Raw genomic sequence first — 22,886 nt, forward strand, 5'->3', positions numbered from 1 at the left:
ATATCCCACACAATAAAAAAAAGTTTTCTCGTGTTCCAGTGGAATGTCATGTATTTTGTCCGCATTGGCTCTTGTCCTGTCAGTGGGTACTACTGAGTGTGGCTCCCTCCTCTTCATTGCATTCCATCAGGTGTTATGCACGTAAATAAAATTACCCCTGAGCTTTTTCTTGTCCAGGCCAAAAAGTCAGCCTCTTCCCACATGATACATGCTTCAGGCCTTTAATATTTTTGTGGCCATGTGCTAGACTCCCTCCTTTAATTCCCCATCTTTCTTACACAGGGGAGCCTAAAATTGGATGCAGTACAGCCTCAGGTGTCCAGTAATTTGTTCAAGAACTCCAGGGAACGTCCATTCTGCCAGCATTGCCAAGAAGGCTCTATCCGAGGTTAAAAACAAGATCTCCTAATTCCTTCTTCTTGCCTGTTCTTGCTGCAAACATAGTTAAGTATATACATTGATGGAAAAGAATAATAGGTTTATACATACAGGAAATACATTAAGGTATTAGAGGGCATCCGAAGGAGGGCAAGGAAGATGGTGAAAGGCGTTGTGTGGAAGCCATGAGGAGCAGCAGAGGTCACGTGGTCTGTTCAGCCTGAAGGAGTGGAGCCTGAGGGGAGACTTGTCACAGTCTACAACTTCCTTGTGAGGGGAAGAGGGGCAGACACTGATCTCTCTGGTGCTCGGTGACAGAACCCAAGGGAATGCCTGGAGCTGAGTTGGGAGGCTTAGGTTTGGTTTTATGGGGAGGTTCTACCTCCAGAGGGTGGTTGGGCACTGAAACACGCTCCCCAGGGCAGTGGTCACGGCCCCAAGGCTGCCAGAGCTCAAGCAGCATTTGGACCATGCTCTCAGGCACAGGGTGGGATTGTTGTGCAGGGCCAGGAGCTGGACTCGATGGTCCTTGCGGGTCCCTCCCAATTCGGCATACTCCATGATTCTGAGTTTTAATATAATGCATTCTCAATAAAAAACATCTTGTAAGTCATTGCTAAGGGAAAGCTACACATTTTTACTTGAAGTGATTAATCCTCATTTAATATGTACACGCTTGAGAGTGTAAAGGCCAGATTCTCTCAAGCCGATACTGTTACTGCTAGATACTATATAAATCCTCAGCACAGACACAAGCAGACAATAGCAATGCAGGCCTTCATGCTGCTCCACCGAAAGGCTGTTCAGCTGCTTGGGGGAAGAGCATAGAGAAACTGAAATATGGTTATTAACGAACTTCGGAAATTGTATTTTGAGTTGTCCGGTGTAAGTGATACGACAAGCAAAATGAATACAAACCAACCACACTTCTCTTAAAAATATTTTATTAGAAGGCAGCATTGACTGTCAGAAGTGACATTTTGATTATCTTATTTTATAGACAAAACAGAATCAGTGCTTAATAATGAACAGAATAAAAATATTGTGAAGGAAATTCTTCTTCATCCCTTTTAAATTCCATTGAGAAATGCACTAAAATCCTTTTCCATAAGGACACAGAACACTACAGCAGCGCCACACACACTTTGTAAGTTTCTTTAAGCCTTAAATTTGCCAACATGCTCACGAGCTATGATCATCCTTTGAATCTGAGCAGTTCCTTCGTAAATCTGAAAAGAAGAATTGCAATAATGGTAACACCTGATTTTTAAAAGGTTTTAGCAGGTATACATTTATAAATCTTCATAGCACTAATCCAGTGTGGGTTACAATGTGCAGGAAGACAGAGAAAACAGAGAAAATTCCAGTGAGACACAATAATTACAGTGGACTAAATGAAAGGTAATTCATACAAGATAGTGAGAAAGTCTTGTTCTCTCAGGTGCTCTTATCTAAACTCAATAGGGGACGACGTTCCTCTTATTTGACGAAGAAAATACATAACTTAAGATTTTACAAAGTAGGTTCTGAAATCATGGGTAGAAGGGAAGAGGTGACTTGTGCTTAAGTGTTATATTTTCTTTGACTAGCTTTTCAAGGTCATACCATATGTTCTCTTTGATCCATTTGTTTCCATTGCTTCTTGTTAACTACTACTCTCTTCCATACAGGTTTTTTTTTGGTGGTTTTCTTTATTCTTGCATTTTCTTCTAGAAACAGCCTGCATCATCCCTCTGTTCTATTTGTTTACGAACACTAAAGTCAAAAATAGACGAAAAAGCACCTATGAAGCTCTAATGCCAAAGGAGGCTGCATACTCTGCAGGCATACTGCAATGTAATGCAAGGGCCAAGACAACATAGTTTAGAGGTTTTAACGTTTCAGTGCCCAGTTCTGCCAGAACTTGGTTTGGCAAATTGTTGAAAATCATGCAAATTCACTTCTAGGAGTAATCATTCCAAGAATCTTAAAAAGCATTTAAAAAATAAGGACACTGTGATCTGCATTCACATAAGCGTTCTGGTTCCGAAAAAACTGTTGATTCCCAAGGTGAATTCTGTGCTGCTGCTTACCCCACATTGATGCAGTCCACAGAGCACACTGTGTTTTGTGAATACTAAGTGCCTGGAAGCTCTGCTTTTTCTGTATACCAAACACTTACCAATCCCTAGGAAAGCCATAATGGTCCAAGCCTACAACTGGACCCTTACAATTGGCATGCCTATCAGGGACATACATTCCAGGAGACCAAACAGACTTGCTATGAACTCAGCCTGCTCAAACTGCTTAGAATGTAGCTGTCACAGGCTTGGCCGCTGTTCCTGCAATCTACCAAACTTGTCCTAGTCCACTAAATATACACTTACTGATGAAGACAGCCATGGAATTCAAGTGTAAAGAAATCACAACTCACCATCTTCTTAAATTACAGGAAAGGTCTTGGTTTATAAGTGGATGGAAATAGTTTCAAGAATCCTCGACAATTAAAGAAAGGACGTTTTCCAAATTTAAGAGTTTCCAAAACTAAGAGTTTCTACCAAAGTAGCCTAGATCTGTAGCCAGACAGAACTAGGGCAGAGTAAGGACACCTAAAAATGTTACCAGTAAACAAAATAAAAGGATCGGGTAATACCAAAAATTATCAAACATATGAAAGAAAAGTTGGAAAATCAACTTTTTGTGCATGCAACGTATGGCCAAAAGTATATACCATCTCAAATTGAGCTGCAATACAACAAAGCACAGTGAAGTGCAAGATACAATCAAGAGACAAGAACAAAATAATTGCAAGACAAAAGCCTTCCCTGAATTCTTTTGGGGATGAAGCGGAACAGTCAGTCAAAATTTAATACTAAACCCGATTAATCTGATTAATTACAAAACCAAGTCCACTTAGCTATGCATTTGGATCACTATAATGAAAATAACTAATAGTGGTATTCTGTAAAGTAAGTCTCAATCAATCTGAGTTTCAACTCTCACACCATCATTCTCTAAAAAAGCATGCAACCTGACAGGAAAAAAATCCCAATCATAAAGTTCAATTAATCATTCATTTCCTCACTCACAGAACTGAAGTTAGGTGTAGGGACCTTAAGGTTCCAGCACAGCAGTTGTCTTTCCTTAAACTGAGAAAAATAAAGTATTGGCTAGTGGCAAAAATAGTTTTCATTTTGAAGTCAGATGTAAGACAAATATTAAACTACCTACAATCTTAAGAATGATAGCTGTTGTACCTAACAAGGATTATAGGTCCTGGTCCATGTGCATTTCTTGATATCTATTTTGATACGTTTTATCTAGTCACTATTAATATTAGATAATGCCAATAATGATTACTGGCTCTGCTGAATGCAATTAAAATATTCTTGCTGAATGAAGAATGGCAGCATAGCATATGCCAATACAGTAATTATAACATGACATGGAATAATTTCTTGGCAGTAACGCTGCAGTAGAAAACCTGGAGATTACAGGGAACTATGGACTAACCGCGAATACAAAAAGGGTTTGTTAAAAAAAATGGCTAATCACTCTAGGTTGTGTCACACTTCTGTTGAGAAAACACATGCAAGATGATAATTTCACAAGTCATGGTTTCAGCTAGGATAGGGCTATCTTTTTTCCTAGTAGCTGGTACAGTGCTGTATTTTGGTTTTAGTGTGAATATAGTGTTGGTAACACATTCCTGTTTCAGTTCTTGCTCTGTAGTGCTTACTCTAAATCCAGGACATTTCAGTTTCCCATGATCTGCCAGCAAGGAGGTGCACAAAAAGCTGGGAGGGAGCATGGCCAGGACGGCTGACCTGGAATGGCCAAAGGGGTATTTCATGCCATAGAGAGTCATGCCCAGTATATAAACTTGGGGGAAGTTGGGTGCTGATTGCTGCTGGTGGACAAGGTGGGCATCAGTCACTGGATGGTGAACTACTTTTTTGCACATCACTCATTCTTCTTGAGTTTATTACCTATCTGTCTCTCCTTTTTATTATTATCATTTACTTTATTTCTATTATTAAACTGTTCTTATTCTCAGCCTATGAGTTTTACCTTTTTTTTCCGATTCTCTCTGCCATCCCTCGGGAGCAGGGAGGGGAGGCAAGTGTCTCTGTGGCAACTTAGTCGCCAGCTGGGTTAGACTGTGACACCATGATACTCAATACTGGTGATATCTCAAGCAGGGCATTCTACACACTTTATGATACCAAAGTTTCAGAAAGTTTAAAGTAACAGATTATGGACACTATAAATGGAAAAGAAAAACAAAACCAAAAACCCCAACCAACCAAACAAAAACCACCTTTTCCCTCGTAAGTTGCTGGGGTAAGACGCTGCTTTAGTGTTCAGGCTAAGAAGACAGCTAAACTATAAGCAAACACCAATCCAGGATACAGACAGAATTGCATCTCTGAAAGTTTTCAAGAACAGCATGATACTTAAACCACCTCTACTTACAGAATACCAAAGCAAGCATTGGTATTTTGATGAGGGTTTTTTCCTAAGAGTTCAAAAACTTCAAAATTGAGGATCTAAGAATTGCAAAGAGTTACCACATTAGAGGGGAAAACAAAAGAAAGAAAGAAAAACCATAATTTACTTCTCTTCCGTGGGTTGAGTTTTTGTCAAGTGCAATGACTTTTGTATGGAAGTAATTTCCTGATTTGAAGGACTCTTTCTTTAAATGGAAGGATCACTGCTTTCATTCTAAAAACTTTTTTTTTTTAAAGATTTGAAAATTATTTGAAGTAAGTAGCCATTAGTTTATTCTACATAAAATCTATTCATTATCACATTTTCTTTTACTTACCTGGTAGATTTTAGCATCTCTCATTAGTTTTTCTACAGGATATTCAGTATTAAATCCATTTCCTCCAAAAATCTGTACTGCATCTGCAGCTACTTGGTTTGCAATGTCACCAGCAAATGCCTTCGCAATGGAAGCGTAGTAGGTATTCCTGCGACCAGCATCAACTTCCCACGCAGCTCTCTGGTAAGCCATCCTAGCGAGTTCAACTTTCATTGCCATTTCAGCAAGCAAGAAAGACACTGCTTGGTGCTAGGATGAAATAGATTAATATAGGTGCTAGGTTAATATTGCCTGCTTAAAATTCTATGACACGCAAGAAATATATAATCTCCTTAACACAGTTATTTTTCTCAATGAACTCAGTAAGTTATACAAGAGAATTTCTTCTCTTGTAAGAGATGCATATGCAACAGAATATGCATCAGGCTCTCCTACACGTATGTTGAATTAGACTTTTAAGGTTTTTATTTTCAAATTCAATTAGTCACAGGGATTAAATACTGATTTTGAAGTTGTTCTTTCCTATTTAGACGACTGGTATTTACCTTGCTGTTTATTTGTATTTCTTCAAAACTGGTAAAGCGGCATGATTGGCAATGTATTCTATAAGTGTTAATACTATGTGTCTTGTTTCATATACCTCAGATGTTTTCTTCTTTCCTAAAAATCCCTCTTTATTAGCACTGAAGAACTTAAGTATGCCCTGCTGGTATGTAAGTTTTGAGGTTTTGGGCAGAGTTCTCTTTCTGCTTTTACTACTATCATTGATATATTATAAAAAATTCCTGAAGTTACCACATAGCTAAGTTTACTTATGGTGCAACCTATATACTTGGAAATCCCCAAATGGCAGAGATATAATATAAAAATTAAGGAAATATAAATATCAAGGAATAACCTTGAAATATCAGTAGCAGTACATCTGGTGTGAAAACATAAGCTTTTATTATATTCTCTCTATTGCCCCCACACTTACTTCGACAATTGCTTTGCCAAAGGTTTTTCTCTCCAAAGCGTATCTAGTAGCTTCATCGAGGGCTCTTTTTGCTAATCCAACAGCACCAGCTGCTACCTGAATTGAATACAGGCCAGAATAAAAACATCAGAAATTTCTGCTATATTTTATAACCAAGTTATTGCTGATACTTACGGGTGGTCTGGTCTTATCAAAAGCTCCCATTGCGATTTTAAAGCCAGCTCCTTCAGCTATCAATACATTTTCTTTTGGGACTCTCACATCTTCAAAGACAATGCCTCTTGTATCTGAGCAGCGCTGACCCATATTCATTTCCTGAAGTGGAAAATTTACAGATGTGCTAGTAAATTGGTTTATTCAAAGGTACGATATGTTTTCATTCTTTTGTTGACTTTAAGCATACAGTTTTTCTTCCCCGAAACACTTACTCTAAAAATTACTACATGCAAGACAAATACTAGTTTTGTACTTGCAGACCAGCATGCCCTTAACTTTTTTAAGTTGGGCAGTTTACTTTCTCCTAATATGAAATTACTTCTGTCACTGTAATCGTCTTGTCTTTCTCTAGAACAACTTTGAGATATAAGTGGAAAAAGAAAAGAATCTAATATGCAGGAAGTACGTGTCTACTACAAGTAGATAAATAAATGAACTCTTCAAGTTTTCAGATTTCTTTCCTAATGTTCAACACTCAGTTTTACCTACTAGTAAAAATAGTTGGGTTTTTGGTTGGTTTGTTCTTGTTGTATGGGTTTTTTTGTTTGTTGGTTTGTTTTGGTTTTTTGTTTGTTTGTTTTGCTTTGTTTTTCTAAAGACAGAACTAACATCAGTATCTCTAAGGCCTCTTCTTTGACCAGCAGTAGCTGATATTAAAACTCACTACGTGTATATTTATGGTAAAAATTGTCCAACTTGCTTCTTATTCTTTCAAGGCATACTACTTCTCATTTAGGACAATAATTCCTAGCTTGTCAAACAAGAAAGACAGTCTTCACCTTTCTTCCAATTTGGATCCCAGGGCTATCTGCTTCCACTATGAATCCAGTAAAGGCTTTACTTGCAGGAGCTTTTGGATCTGGATTGGTACGTGCTAGCAAAAAATACCTAGTTTAAAACAAAGAACATGGATGAAGTTTATCCTCACAATTAACAAGACATATTTATCTTGCACTTTAAACATCTTAATGTGCATTTCTACCATGTAATAAATTCTGTCTTTAAGTTAACAACCTTTCTTGCCCATCCTGAAGATAAAAGGGGAGGGAGCAAGAGAGTGGAAGTTTCAAAGATTCAAGATTTCATATAGTTTAATAAAATTATTTCAGATCAACATGCAAATATTCTCTACCTTTTCCATGTATTGTAAATCTTTCTTATATTACCAGCTTCCCAAATAGTACAAAAGAAACCTATTCATAGCGTGTACATAACAATTAATGCTTAGGACATACATTCTTGGATGTAAATATTACCACCTGATTTCAAAGATCCTGATTTTATTTTTCTAAGTGTAAATTGTGAATAAATATTCCTCTTAGAAATTAAACAGCCGTAAATCACATTTATGGTATTCAGTAAAGTCAAAAGATATCTGGTAGATTGTCTTTGGTGGGTCTGCCTTCAACAAGGAAATAACTAGAAAATTTAGCTTTTGGGTAAGTGTATAAAGTTTTTTCCACTTGAATTCAGGGAAACTTCTGTGTTGTGAATCAGTGTGATGCAAGACATGATTTAAGAAGTTTACATTGTAAAAGCATGCTCCAGACAGCACAACCATATCTGGAATCTTTGACAGATGGAAAATGTCTTCTTTTCAACAAATAAAATATAATACCACAATCTAGTAGCATTTCTTAGCTTCACTAGGAGTAAGAGATGTTTCTAGCAGAACCAGATTTAATTTTGATAGAGGCAAGATTCAAGAGGCCATTCTTGAGTGTGGAGTCATTATGTCATCCCTCATTTTCCTTTTTAAGCTTTGCACAGCACTGAAGACTGCATTTGTATATGCTGTCCTGATAGCTACCCTGATAAACTCAGCAGAGATTAAAATGTAGCCTGCTGAAACACAGTGAACATTCAGATTTATATCAGGTCTTTAAAGAATTTAACCGAGGGTGAAAGGGTGGGGTAAAGCCACTACATGACAGCACAGAACTATGACACAATTTAACATACCAGTTTGCTTTCCCCCCATTTGTGATCCACATCTTCTGACCATTAATAACATACTCATCTCCTTTCTTCTCTGCCTTTGTTTTTATACCAGCCACATCAGAGCCCGCTCCAGGCTCTGTTACACAGTAAGCCTAAAAGAAATTAAGATGCAAAGTCTTGGGGAATAAAAGTTCTATTTTCAGTCAACTACAAATTAATGCATATTATGTGTATCAAATGATCTGTAAAATGTTTAAGTGAACAGCATGGTAAGATCCAAACACCAAATAACCAAAACCCCTCAATAAAACCCCAAAACAACCCAACACACCCACCCCTGCAACAGCTGGCCGAGTAAGAATCCAAACATACAAGGGTTAATTTTCTTTTTAAATACATAATAATACATAAAATTGGCCTTTAATCAAAGAGAAACATTCTTTAACCCTTAAGTTAATCCTTCCTCCAGCTTTAAAAATTCTGATGTGAAAGCTGAGGATCTTTGAAGTCTGAAAATAAGAGCACTGAGTAACATTTTATGTTTACTGAGTCCTTCAGTTTAGGAGGTTTAGTTGTACAGATTTATATATATTCCACGTGAATCTTCTTACTATGTAACAAGTACTGCTTATGTAATATTTAAGATCACAAATAGATTTTCATTCCCATCCAAATAGAGTGTCTCCTTACATAAACATTATATTTTTCTTAAACATCTACACCCCCCTCTTGAAAGGGAAATAAAAACTATTAATTTTTGGTAAGTGACTTAGGATGGGGATGATTTTCCAAGTAGTATCTTCTGTGTGCTTACTGGATGTATCTTACTAGGTATTTGCTGACTTTCAGTAAATGTCACTGTTTACATATAAATTAAAAAGGGCTAAGTTGTGAGTACATGTAAGTGTTCAGGGTAAAAAAAAGGGCAAAAAAATAGGAAAAAAGTAAGGAAAGAAAGGATTAATACTATTAATATGATTTAGGAACATTCTACAGTATAGCAGTTATACTTACACACATCATTGGTTCCTCTGTCATTCTTCCCAAGTATTTTTTCTGCTGATGCTCATTTCCTGCAATGATAACTGGCATTTGCTGAAAGAAAATATTTAGACCATTAATCCAGCTCTTTAAAGTGCAGAGGTTGTAGTTTAAGGGATGTAAGAAAAGACAGAACTTACCCCTAGGGAGTTTGCTTCAATGGCAGTTTGAACCCCTGTACATCCGTAAGCTAGCTCTTCCGTAATAAGGCACGCTTCAAAAGTGCCAAGGCCAAGGCCACCTATGGTTGAAGCATTTAATTTACTTGGGGGAATTTAAATTACAACTTATTAATATTAGTGATTAACAAAAAATAGTGAACAAAAATGTATTCTTCCACATACATTTGATTATGTACTGTGTTTGGTTAGACATTCTCATGCAAGCTTTTTAAAATAAATCTTAGTCAGAAGAGTAACAGGTGATTTGAAAATCACATATCATGTGTCCAGAATTGTTTGATTAATATGGGACAAGTTGCATGAAGTGGCAAGAATGTACCATTCGCATTTTTTTACTACTGTACATTCAAAAATTAAGAGCTCCTAGGAAGCAGAAAAAGGGCTCCTGAGCCAAAAGCATTTGGGAACGAAAAAGTGTCTGAATTAGTAGACAACCAACTCAGTAATTTGTTTCTGACAGAAGCCAACACTACGGGAAGTACATACAAATACAATAACAACTACCATGAAAATATTTTCCTGAGCCTTCAGGTGACTACTTCAGTCAAAGAAATCATTCTCGTTGGTATCTTTCTTATGCTAGTTCCTGACAGACATCGGTTACATGAATTTTTCCAGTCTCTTTCTGAATCTATGTAAAATTTTAGCACCTATATCCTACAAGAACAGTAAGTTGCAAATTAACTCCACACTGCATGCAGAACCATCTCCTTTCACTTGTTTTGAATCTACCATCTGCTGATATAATTTGATGCCTTCTAGTTATATTGAAAGGGACAGTGAACTATCGATCCCTTTTCACACTTTTCCGTGACACTGATATTTTAGTCATTTTTCCTACAGAACTGACACCTCACATACAAGATAAAACCTCTATAATCTTTATCAGCCTTTTAGAAACCTTTTCCATTTCCCCAATACTCTCTTGAGATAGAAGGATCCGTCTGTATAATGAGTTGAACAGGCAAGTGCAATTCGGATTCAGGAAGCAGCATAACTGCTTCATCTTTTGTACACTGAATAACTTAGTATTATTAGCAAGCTCTATCACCTTTGCATTTACCCCCTTTTCCAGTTTATTTATAGACATCCCAAATAGCACAAGACCCAGCAAGGCTGCGCTGCTAATTTTGCCAATACGAAACCTGATGATTTTTAAAACTTAATTTTGGAAGTTCAAGCACTCTCTATCAACCAGTGATCCCTTGTTCATTTATTAGCTATTTCAGAGAACTCCAGTGATTTTATGAGGCATGAGTTCCTTTCACCAAAACCCTTCTCTAGCATATCCTGTTTGTCTGTATCACTCATGCATATGTGAGCCAGGGCTCTGCTGTACTGCCCCTATTCTAAACTGAAAAACTGTCCTTCGGGGATAAGCTCTTAAACTGCTTCAGCTTGTATCAGAGACTAGAACAAAACATGACCTTCTGATTTCTCTGCCTAATCAGCTGACACTGCACCAGGGGAACATTAAGCAGGCGTAATCACGGAAGAAATATCTGGTCATAAATGACTAAACCATAATCTGTCTAATTTGTCTCCTGATTACATCCACACCTAGTAACACTTGTATGTGTCAACCTGGCTACTGATTAAATTTAGATTATTCAAGTATGCAACTATTTATTTGGTATAGAATCCATAAGTACACACAGAAATCTCATCTAATGTCTTTTCGATATTTCATTTTACAGATTAAAAAGAATGTTTACTTACCACAGCTTTCCGGTATGTGTGAATTCATAAGACCAAGTTCCCAAGCCCGTTTTATAAGTGGAACAGGATACTGAAACAGACATGGAAAAATCACCTTCTGAGTCACTGCAACCAAAGTATTAAAATTTATGCAGGTTAAGATGCTGTCTGTTTTTTTCCCAATTTTTCCCTTACACTATGGTAGATTTACCTCTCCAGTTTTGTCATATTGTGCAGCAACAGGGATAATTTCCTCCACAGCAAATTTACGAGCAGTAGCTTGAAACTCTTTCTGTTCATCAGTAAGTTCTAGTTCAAAAAAAGGAAAAGATCATAAATACTCTACTGTCTTTTATTTTGTCAATTGTCAACACTATGATAAAAGAGAAAACCAGAGCATCCTTCCAGGACAACCCAAACCACCACTGTTTGGGGCTCTCCAGGAAGCAAAAAAGCTCAGTTTTCTCTTTCTCCTGGGAGAAAACCTCCATTGTTCTCTGATCAACAGCTAAAATGCACTTACTCACATCTGATTAAATTATCCACAAAATATTGAAAACAAAGTAGAGAGGACTGTGTAACATAAAATGTAGTAGCAAAAGGAACAAGAAGAATGCTGTGTTAATTAAATGCATAAAAACACAGAGACTGTCCAAAGATCCTGACTCTTCAATTTCACACATCTAGCTCTGACCCATTAAATTTGCCAAGATGAAGATGAATTTCTTTTTTTACATTTCTTGATAACCAAGTTCAACTCTGACTAAATATAGGTATTGTAATATTGCAAACAGCAATATGAGGTAAGTATTCGAAGCTAAGACACTTTGGCAATAAAAAAAAAACCAAAACTTAAGACAGATATGAGTTAAAGAAAGAAGAAAATCTTACGACCACTACACACGTATCTCCTTTGTCCGAGTTGAGGAAAAAGTTACTTTGGTTTTCAAACTAGTTTTTAAATTACAAAAATATTTTTAGAAAAAATACCATTTTAAATTCATGGTGAAGTCCAATACAGGATATTATTTATTTTTAACTCTGCAATTTGCCTGTAATTGTTATATTTCTTTCAAAAACTGTACTACTTACCAAAGCTAAAGCCAGCTCCAGGTTTGCCTACATGTAAGTTTTGAGCAGGTTTACTAGAATGTGACCTCCATCCACGCCCTACGATGGTTTTAAGCATTTGCTAAAGAGGAAAAGAACATGAGGTGTAAGATCTTTACATCTCAAGTCTCCTAAAGCTACTAACCTATCTGCAGCACAACTTTAAATGTAGATTCCCTCTCTAAAAATGGTATCACATCAAGTATAGTACAATTACTACAGTGATAAAAGAGTTACTGGCTACCTTGTGTTTTGCTCCTGTCACAAACTGACAGCTCTACCAGGAATCTCAGGCTTTAACAGGACCAAGGGTGAGTGAGCTGCTGTACACACTTTTAAGTATTTTGCAATGGAATATTTAAAAATTATTAAGCATATAACAAGCATTTTAAAATTATTAAGCATAATTAAAATTTATGTTCCTAGAGACACAGCAATATGTACTTCTTTCCTTTATATACACACTCATCAAACTTGATTTTCTGGCCCTCTAGTGAATATGCTATTACCCAATGTTTACCTACATGCAGGTTTAGCAAGATTTTAAAAACAACCCACCTATTAGTTTGATAATGTCTTAGACTCATCTCTGTTTTCTTTTAATAAGCTGCTGACACTGACACGTGGTGATTGTTATTACAGGAGAGAACGCAGTAGACTATCTGAAGTTTATTTTTCTTCCTAATACTTAGCACAAATTTATTATTTTCATTTTAAATACTTTCTTTGCTTTTTTAAGTTTAGAGCCCCAAATATTGTTGATACATCTATTTTCAGAATGTCTTAGTACTGTGCAAAAACGTGTTTGAATTGGATTTTAAGAGATTGGTTTAGTCTCTTCAAGAGCTATGAATCTCTGAAATGTTTGGAAATTAGTGAAAAATGTGTAACTGGATAATTTTTTAGGACAACCCATATCAATATATTGCAAAAACAAATTTGCCTAAACATTAAGAAAAGACTTCTTGATTTTCTTGTGTGAAAATGTAGAAATATATTTTTTAAAGTGTGATCGGACCACTCCTTTCCCAGCATTAAAAAATTTGAATTATTGATAGTAATGCAAAAGTATTACAGAAATTTTACTGGGAACTCCTGGAGATAAGGACATTACAGTAAGTTACATAGCTGGGGAGGCAACAGGTATCTTCAAAAAAGTTATGGTAGATAAACTGAGCTAAATAATAATGCTATGATAGATGGTTACAACACAGCTCATTGCTTCAATGGCACTCTGCTTCTTGCTTCATGCAAGAAGCATGAAGAATACGGGCAATAATAGGTATCAACACAGTGAAAAAAGTACTTTCAGAGAATACTGAAAACATCTGTAAAGTTCAAAGGTGAAGTAGTGCAGAAGGATCACTGCTAGGCACAGAAGAGGGAAGGCAGTGAGAGGCTATGACACATTTGCATACTGTACCGTTAAAGTCAATTTATTAATTGCTCATGGTTGCATTTTCCAGTAGGTAATACATTATTGAGTTCAAGTTTTCAAAAGCTATAGACATTGCAAAACAGTATCTTGCTACGTTTTTTGTTACTGCTACCTCTCAGTTTAAAAACTAAAACAATACCACAAACATCTAGAAAGACCTTGATTCTTCAGAATGATTTATACCTTATTTTATCTGGAAAAAACACAATATGAAGTTGAAAAAATGTCAGTTGATTCTAATTTATTTTTCTTTTCCTTTTCTCTTTTTAAGGAGCAGCCCTTGACAGACTAATGTATAGCTTTGCCACCAAAAGGTTTTGCCTACACTTGGAAAAATACTGGATTCAAACTAATGCTAAAAGTGATACCCTATCTGAAAAATTGTAAAATTCAAAACAGAGAACTTAGGTCTATTGTGGCAACTTGTGTCTATTAGGTCTAGTGTAGTATGCAAGGTAACACTGAAGATTAATCTGGAAAAACTCAACAATACCACCACAAACAAATATGGACAGGTGGGACTCATACCTAGAAGCTGCATGACTGATCAGATGACAAAAGATGAGGGTTTGCTACATGTAAGAATGTGGATGAACATCTGTCTAGTTGTGAACTTTACTACTGCTTGACTCTGAAGGACAGTTAGATTCAGTGGCAGACTACTGCTAGCGATGTTCATATGCAACTCCTACTGCATTTCCTTGCACTATTGTATAAACTCTGTCAATTACAAATATGATCATCAATGTAGCAAGGCTAACACTGAAATAATGTGCTGTCAGGAAAAGGGTATGACAAGGCTACCTACAGAAGTGATGCAAACTCTTTATCACCTTGATCCCAAAAGAGCTACAGAATCTGTTCGAAAAGATGTATATCACAGAAAATGATGGAGCAACAATAAGGTAAGCGTCACTAACCTCGAATCTCCCTCACATATGTCAGGGCAAAAATGAAAAAAATTTCAAGAGCAGTTTGTTGCTGGGGTAAGGTATCACTGGGCTGAACTTGAAATACTAATATCCTCCCTATGGGCTTCCTTTGCCTAAAGCATTACTTTTGATCCATAAAATATCAACTTCAGATGGAGAATTCTTCCCTTAATGACTTCCCTCACTCTTACAGCAACTTAGGTCCTGTGGCCAAGCTGCATCAGTCTGGGGCAAACTAACACTGCTGCCAGGAGGCTGTGAAGGGCCTTTCAAGTAATTCAGACTGATAAATGCCTCTGAAAATGGGGAATCCAGAAAAAGGCCTGTGTAAATGCTAAATGCATTTTGAACAGTTTTTATTTTCTCCTTTAGAGCTGTGAGGTTATTGATGGCTCAATGCAATAGAATATTTGTTCTTTAGAAAACCGACTATTATACATCACACATTTTTAAAGAAAATTAACATAGGTAGTACATCTACGTATGCTAAAGGAAATGCATCGGATAAAATACCCTGAACTATAACCCCGGTGTTTTGAAGCCGTCTCCACCGTTAAATGGGACGTGCCAGACCCACACAGTTGGCACGGCGCGGCCTTTGGCACAGGAGGAGCCCCGGGGCTGTGCAGTAACTCCGCTGAGGAACATCAGATGGCAACACCCATTCGAACCGTGTGGATTACGGCCATAAACTCGGGTAATAGTGCGGGGCAGGAAAAGCAGCACAGCGGGTGGATTCCAGCCCCGCCGGCTCTGCCCTCCATGGCAGCCCCTACGCCTGCAGCTGTCCCGACGGTCACGGCAGGCGGAACCCGGGCTGGCGCCACCGCTTCCGCCCTTCGCCCTCTGCGATCCCGCGGCCCATCCCCGCTGCCCGCGCTTCCCCGGCCGCCAGCAGCGGCAGCACCTCGGCCAGGTCCGTCTCGTCCCGTCCCGTCCCGTCCCGTCCCGCTCCCCGGGTCTTGTGTCCTCCGAGCCTTCGCCCGACCCGGCCGCTCACCCGCGTCGCTCTCAGCGCAGCCATCTCGGCGCGGGTGCCCGGCGGCCGCAGTGGCTTCGGCGGGGCGGGGCTCGGGTGGCCGGGGCGGTGCAGCGCGGGCCGCCCACTGAGCCGGCGAAGCCCTGGACTCGACTGCCCCGTGCCGCCCCGTTCAGCCACTGCGAGGAGGGCCTCGGGCCCGCTTCCGTCCCTCCGCCCGCTCCTGCGAGGAGAGCCAGCCCTGTGACCGGCCCGGCCCACGTCGTCAGCCGGAGCCCGCAGTGTCCGTGCCGCAGGCTTGGCCAGTTTGCTGTCTGTTTGCCGAGTGCCCTAGGCTGGTTCCAATCACCTACATCATTCACCTGTTAGCGGAAAAGTCCGTGTGAGCAGTTTTACTATAATTTGCACCTCAGGGAATCATAAACTCATGTTTCGGAGGTGTGCCAGGAACTGGAGAGTGACTGAGCCTGGCGCACGGGAGTTGTTACCATCTGTGTTGATAGTTACATAAAATGTGCTTATAAATGCTCGAAATTCCTGTTGTGTTTTGAAGGAAAAGTAGTACTTTTGGAAATTATCTGTGGTGCGTTAAATACACTGTTTTGAATATTATTGTTTCACTCTTGTACAGCAGTGTTATTTAGGGGTTTAGTAAAATAAGGCTTTCAAGAAAAATAGCAGCCTTGATTTTTCTATGAATGTCTTTTTTGGTGTGAGATTTTAAACAGAATTAACAAAACACAGTATTTTTCTGGAAGCTGGATTTTGGATAACATCTTATTTTGCATAATAATACAAAATAAGATGCCACAATTTTTTTCATCATTATTGCCTTTATATGTTTGGTTCTTAATTGCTTGTTTTGTTTCTGACAGTTCAGAGTGCTGATTTTGTAGTTAATACCAAAGAAACAGTTTGATAGAAAACTAGCCGTATAAAAGTTATTTCTGGGCATATTTATCAACTGTTTGAAAGGAGCTGATTGAAGTGTTTTATAGACTTCAGACTTTATACTGTCGTGATTGCAGGTGATTACCTAAGGGAGGCATGTAGGCAGCTTTGATACAGTTCATAGGCTGCTGCTTTTTCACTCTAATATCAGTAGAATTTTTTTCTTCTGCACTTTAAGGGTACTTGAGTAAAAGACATAAGCATAATCTATAACTCTATATTGCATAAGTATTTTTTAATTTTCTGTATGTTACTGTTTCAAGTACACTATACCTTTAGAATGTAAAGCTGTAGTGGTGCTTTTAAATGTCAGCACTCAAAGTCTGCATCTTGTGTTCCATTTAATATAGGGTTCTGTTCCATAGGTCATATTTCTGAATATAGGGTGGGAATTTAATTACTGAGCAGTCAATTTTCTCTTTATGTATTATTTAACTATTTGTGTGGTTTGTGTGTATGCAGTATCTTTGTATTCTTCAGCCTATTTATTATCACAGTGCTACGTTGTGATGATATATAAGGAAACATAGTAGTCTCATTTGAAGGCTTTAAACTTTTAATTTTTGATTTGCAGCATGGATTTTACTGTGCATATTCTAAGATTGCACACGTCAAAATTCTAAAGATGTGTAGACGGGTTCAGAGTCTGTATGAAACAAGCAACTCCAGCTGACTGAGCATGCTTAAACACCTGTAAGGATGCTATAGCCTAAGCATAGTTGCTAGCTGCAGGAAGTGATGAAAATCCTACAGTGATCAGAAATGAGACGTTATTTATAGATGCCCTTAAGGTTAGGATCCGTAGCTCTTTAGTAGATGAATCAGCTCTTTTTTTGAGATGAAGAGACAGCTTTGAATGGGGTTGAGGACATCCTTAAGGCAGGGAGACTGAATAAATCAGTGGACTGAGGGAGTGTAGACATGGTGAAGTAATGCAGAGCAATGCTGTTAGGTTTATACAATGAAATATTGTATTCAAGACCTAATAAATATTTTGGAGCATTTTTACTTCAGGCTTGACAGAGTGTCCCCTAATAAGGGGTTGGAACATGTTGGGTGCACTCCTAGATCATGTCTTCCAGTAAATTTCATCCAAAAATCAGTTTAGGTGCTTTGAGATGTCTCTGTGAATCAAGTAAGGCACAGTAAAAGGGGACAATTGGGAAACTCACATGAAAACTACGCTCCTCACCTGAACTGAATTGTTCATGTAGACATATTCTGAGCAGGTTGTTGTCTAAAACTGACCAATTGAAGAAACTGAGTCAGGACTACACCATAACACTTGCTGTTCTTCAGATCTGCCTTACACTAGAAGCATATTTGCATGTGAAATGCTACTTGTTTCTGAAGACAGATGTCTCTATTTTCTGGAAGCAAGCTTCTGTAGTAAAAAGCTGCTAATAATCTGTGATCTCCTGCAGGATTGTAGAGGTTAAAGAACAGAAGTTATTCCAGAAAAAGGAAGGAAAGAGTGTGTGGAGCCAAGACAAAGGCATTTAAGGACATTTCTGCTAAATGACAGGAGCAACTGAGTTAAGGTACTTGAACCAGCTGATCACTATGCAGCTTGCACTTATGAAGCTATACCCTTGGTCACCTTCCTCCTCTCCTTCAAATTGTTTTCTACCTCTTTCTACCTCTCTTCACATCTCCTTCTTGGGTGAATGAAGGAGAATTTTTTTGGCAATATGTTGTCAACATGGTTTTTTCAAAGACAATCCAGAGGAAAAAATTCAAAGCTCAGGTGGTCCGTGTCTACTAAATGTTTGGGAAGAGAGAGATATGAAAGATGGCAAGGTTATCTGTCAAAGCCTGAACCTCTAGAACTCTGAGTTTCAAACTTACTTATATAAGAATTGACAATAGACAGAAACTTCTGTAAAGTGTACTTAGATTTTTTTTTTGCATTTCTCTCCGAAGCAGAAAATATGTCTTTCATTTTTATTTTCTCAAACCCTTACTACTGTGTCATATTTCTTAATTAATATTCCTCTGATAATTTTTACTACAGTAAGAATTGTATACTGCATTTTGTTGCTTTATTAACCTAGAATACTCTCTTATATACTAACCAGAAGAATGTGTAAAGGAAGCATTTAGGACATTTTTGCACTAAGCATGCTGCAGCTGGCACTTTGGCAGCCTAAAATATTCAAGATATATTGTTTGGTACATTTCTCCTTGTGGAATCCAGCATTAAAGTCGAGTTGTACTGAACTCAAATATATTTAACACTTGTAGGTTAGATCCCAAAACAGTGATGTCAGAAGTCTGGCAGCCCAACCTGACTAAAGGTGAGGTACCAGTAAGCAGCACCGTGACAGTATGGTGGGTGGGATTTCAATAAACATTTATATTGTAAAATTCCATTTGTGGCTCTGCAGACCATACCAATGCTAACATTTAATAGTGTGCAAAAGCCTAACCCCGTTAATGTGTATTGATACAAGGTAGACACTAATTTTATAGTAAAACCTGTATAATTATTTTTAGTAAGTGTAGCAAATGACAAAACACAAAGTAAAACATGCCTTAAATCATAAGAGTTCAGTTTCTACAACAGCTGACAGAACTTATGCCTGCATAATAAAGACAGAATTCAATAATGATTATAGCTGTTGCTTGTTGTTGAATTACATAAGGTAGAGTTTAGAAAGACTAGCTGAGATTATAGCCCTGTTGGAGCACATGCATTGACAAAGTAAACAAAAGGGAGAAAGCTTGGGTTGGAACTTCTGGAAGAAGAATAATGGGATTCAGAATACGAGCACAAGAAGGTGGTGATTGAGATATTCATCTAACATTCCTGTGACAAACGATGAGGCCCTTTACAACGTGAATAGGTGAAAGTCCTTTTGCCATGGAAGTAATAAGACTTGTACTAGGTCAGACCAAAGATCCATTTGGCACAATATGCAGTTTATGGTAGTGCAATAAAGAATGGTCAGGAAATGGTTCCAGAAGAGAGCATTTACCAATAATAATTTACCAAAATAGTGATTTTTTTGTCTTTTTTTTTCAAAAATTTTTCTACCCTCCAAACATTTTTCAATTTAGAAGTTTTCTGAGCTGGAAGTGATGCCTTTGTATTCAATAATGCTTCATAGCCTCTTCCATTAACTTGACTGGTTGCTTTTTGAATGTGTTGGGAACCACAGGTTAGTTTCTTACACTGTGAAGAACCACTTCAGCTTGCTTCTTTTCAATCAGGCATCTGCTAAATTCATTTGTGGTCCCTACTACTTGAATTCAAACAGGCACTGAACCGTCTCTGAGGCAGTCATCCTCTTTGGGTCAAAGATCTAATAGAAAAATGTCTTGAAAGCTGTTACTTTTCCAAGCTGAATAATCATCTCTGAGTACTTTCTACAATGTTTTAGCTTTGTGTCAAAGAATCAGAATCATAAAGTCACTCATGTTCTTGCAAAAAGATACAAGTATAAGTTCTGTTCTCTTTTTGCGTTATTTTCTGTTAGCCTTTTTTTTACTACCTCTGAACACTGAAGTGAAAATTTTCATGTATTATCTATGACAAGAAGATGTGAGATGTTATGGTCAACTCAAAGCTCATTTTTGTATATAATTGTTCTCTGCACAATTGTGTCAGTGTCATTTTACATTGTATTTACCCTGAGCTTATCTGAAATTCTTTCAGCCCCATAACTATCGGCATCAAATTTTCCCACTTCAATGTTCCTCTCCTTTTTTAAATCATTGATGAGTATCTGGAACAGCAAGAGTCCCAACATACAAACCTTTGAGATTTCATGGGTGACCCCACCAATTAAAAAAAATTTTGATTAGTCTTCAAATTTTAAAAAAAATATTATTCATAGGGGCATGCGAAAGGAAAATGTCTGCTTCTTTAAGGATATCTGGTCATGAACCTTTTTGGTGCAGAAATGGAGAACAAGAAAAGGAGGAAGCCATAAACAAGAACATAAAGACACGGAGACCTGACTGACAAATGGTAAGGGAGGCAGTGAAGAGACACAAATCAGTCAGTCTTACTAACTAATGAGGAATGTTTATTTCAGAACGATTATCTGATCAAAGGTCTTGTCAAGTGAGATACCACACAAAGGTGAAAAGCCATGAACAAAATATGGAGACACAAACTTGACAGTCAAAGATAACAGTGACAAAGACAAGAAACAAACTGCCTCTCAGTAAACTGCAGGCAAACTGGGACTTTGCACCTGGTAAGACACAAATCTGAGGGTCCGTGATGTTGGAAATGGATCTGTGGAGCTATTCAAACTAATGAAGGAATGTGCAGGGGAAGGGCATCTGGAGGAACAGAGGCAGAAAAAACAACGGGGTATTAAATGGACCAGTCATGTTAAAAAGGGCAGTAAGTACACTTGCCTGACTGAGCCCAGCCTAGACACCACTGTCTTATTATTAAATCCTATCTTCTTATAAAATCTTCTTCTGTTTTTGTAATCTCACTGTCTCGTGTGTATGTGTGTTGTAAGGATGAATTAAGTGGCAGTTACTGAGGGTCCTCTGTGATTGGATTTGGTAGCAAGGTTACATTTGGGAACGTTGGTGCCCCCTGGTGCTGCTTGTGCCAGGGAGGTCTCAGTATCTGCTACTGGAGCGTTTGGAGGTCTCAGCTGCCAGCTGCTGAGGAGGTAACAGCGCATGTCCTGAAAATCTTCTACTAGGAGGGACTGGTGTGGGTGAGGTGAGTGAGTGGCTCAGCACCGGTAGCTGGAGTGTGACGACACATCACAGCTTGTGTGCCTGGTGCTGGATGCTGAGGGTGCCAATATCTTCTCCAGGGTGGGTGTGCATGTCTCATTTGCTGGCAAACTTCAAGCTGGACTTGTGAGTAGGAGACTTTGGGTCATCAGACAGGCAGGGATCCATCCTGTCATCCATGGCAACCTGGGAGTATGGAATGCCTGTGGGATGTGTGAGTGCAATATGTTTGCAGCAAGCACCAAGCCGAACCAGCCCGGAACTAGGTGCTCCTGAGGCAGGTAAGAAGGCTGGGATCAGTGCAGTGGGACTGCGTGAATGTGCATGTTCTTGGGCATCCAGGGAGTCTTGTGTGCACCTGTGCCAGTGACCTTTTGTCTCTGCCAGCCCAAGAGGAGGAGAAGACATGGCTGCCTGTGCTCTGTGCTGGAGCTGGAGGTGAGTCCTACATGTAGGTACGGTTGAAGACTGTCCCTCATCTGTGGCACCACAAACAGGAATGTGGCAGCAGCGGCGGCATTCTGCCTGGCAGGGACCCTGCATTCCCAGGCACCAGCCTGGGCTCCAGCAGCTGGGCAGGAGGGGTCCCGGAGCTACAAGAAGTGACAGACCCTTCTAACACCCTTTAACAATTTTTAGCCATAAAAGGACTTTTCCCTCTATGGTGGCTTATTTTATTTAAAACCTTTTCACAAGGAAAGACTGCCCCCAGTACTTCCACTACTAGCAGACAAAATTGCATATGTGAAATTCAGTAATTATTGGAGCAATTGGCCTGAACTGAGACCTCTGGGAGGAGGGATAAGGAGGTACATATGCCTGACTTAGTTTTCTTGAAACTAGCCAAGGCAGTTGGCTCTGCAACACCTGATGATGCACTCACCATGTAAGAGGCATATACACTCACTAATGCAAAGATGATTGGTTTACATTTCAATACAAGCATAGCAACAACTTCCATGGTCTATGGAGATTAATTTACTTATAAATAAAATAACCATGTGCTTTTGAGGGTCTTAAGCCAATTTTGGAAGAGCGCCTTTATTTGCAAGCCTCAGAAAGTAACTTTTCCTCTAAAGCTCATGTCTGAAAATGTTAACAATGGCCTACAGGTGCACTTCTGTAATTTCAAAATGTTTTCTTGTACAAATTTTTTGGTGCATTGCACTTAGTGACAACAGACTAATAGCATCGTGACATCTGCATACAGGGGCCTTTTGCTGTAGTGATGATTTGTGTTGTCACGACTGAAAAAGAGTCTCAGCAATCTCAGCAATTAGACTAATTGCTTGTAAGTGGCCATTGCCCCATTCAGATAAAACACAAGGAGAAAGATGTCAACTAGAGGAAAGTTTATGACCAGAAATCTGTATTTGTCAGGACTGAGGCTGTTTTTGGACTGAATCATGAAAATGCCCCAACCCAGAACCAACTCTTTTCCCCCCGTCCGCTATCGGTGAGCACGTCAAAACGCTTCACTTTCCTCCAGCCCCGGAAGCCCGTGCCGGCTGCTGGGCACGAGACCGC

The 22,886-nt window shown here is 38.7% G+C and overlaps 1 protein-coding gene and 1 long non-coding RNA gene across 2 annotated transcripts; one reads left to right on the forward strand and one right to left on the reverse strand.

Moving 5' to 3' along the window:
- Positions 1 to 1,305: 1,305 nt before the first annotated feature.
- Positions 1,306 to 15,875, reverse strand: ACADM (acyl-CoA dehydrogenase medium chain). Its single transcript, XM_085067326.1, has 12 exons — positions 15,720 to 15,875; positions 12,332 to 12,431; positions 11,451 to 11,548; positions 11,261 to 11,330; positions 9,500 to 9,600; positions 9,333 to 9,413; positions 8,340 to 8,470; positions 7,157 to 7,265; positions 6,336 to 6,476; positions 6,162 to 6,257; positions 5,186 to 5,434; positions 1,306 to 1,607 (listed from the first exon to the last, which is right to left on the reverse strand). Exons 1-12 carry the CDS (start codon positions 15,741 to 15,743, stop codon positions 1,536 to 1,538), a joined length of 1,272 nt encoding a protein of 423 aa, XP_084923452.1. The 5' UTR covers positions 15,744 to 15,875; the 3' UTR covers positions 1,306 to 1,535.
- Positions 15,876 to 15,914: 39 nt separating this feature from the next.
- Positions 15,915 to 21,345, forward strand: LOC146433571 (uncharacterized). The gene is made up of 4 exons (XR_014853642.1): positions 15,915 to 16,080; positions 18,074 to 18,190; positions 18,894 to 18,946; positions 20,523 to 21,345. It is a non-coding gene; the product is annotated as an uncharacterized LOC146433571 (long non-coding RNA).
- Positions 21,346 to 22,886: the final 1,541 nt, after the last annotated feature.

Source organism: Lichenostomus cassidix, chromosome 8, assembly GCF_008360975.1.
Source record: "Lichenostomus cassidix isolate B80296 chromosome 8, HeHo_3.0, whole genome shotgun sequence".
Taxonomy (NCBI): Eukaryota; Metazoa; Chordata; class Aves; order Passeriformes; family Meliphagidae; genus Lichenostomus; species Lichenostomus cassidix.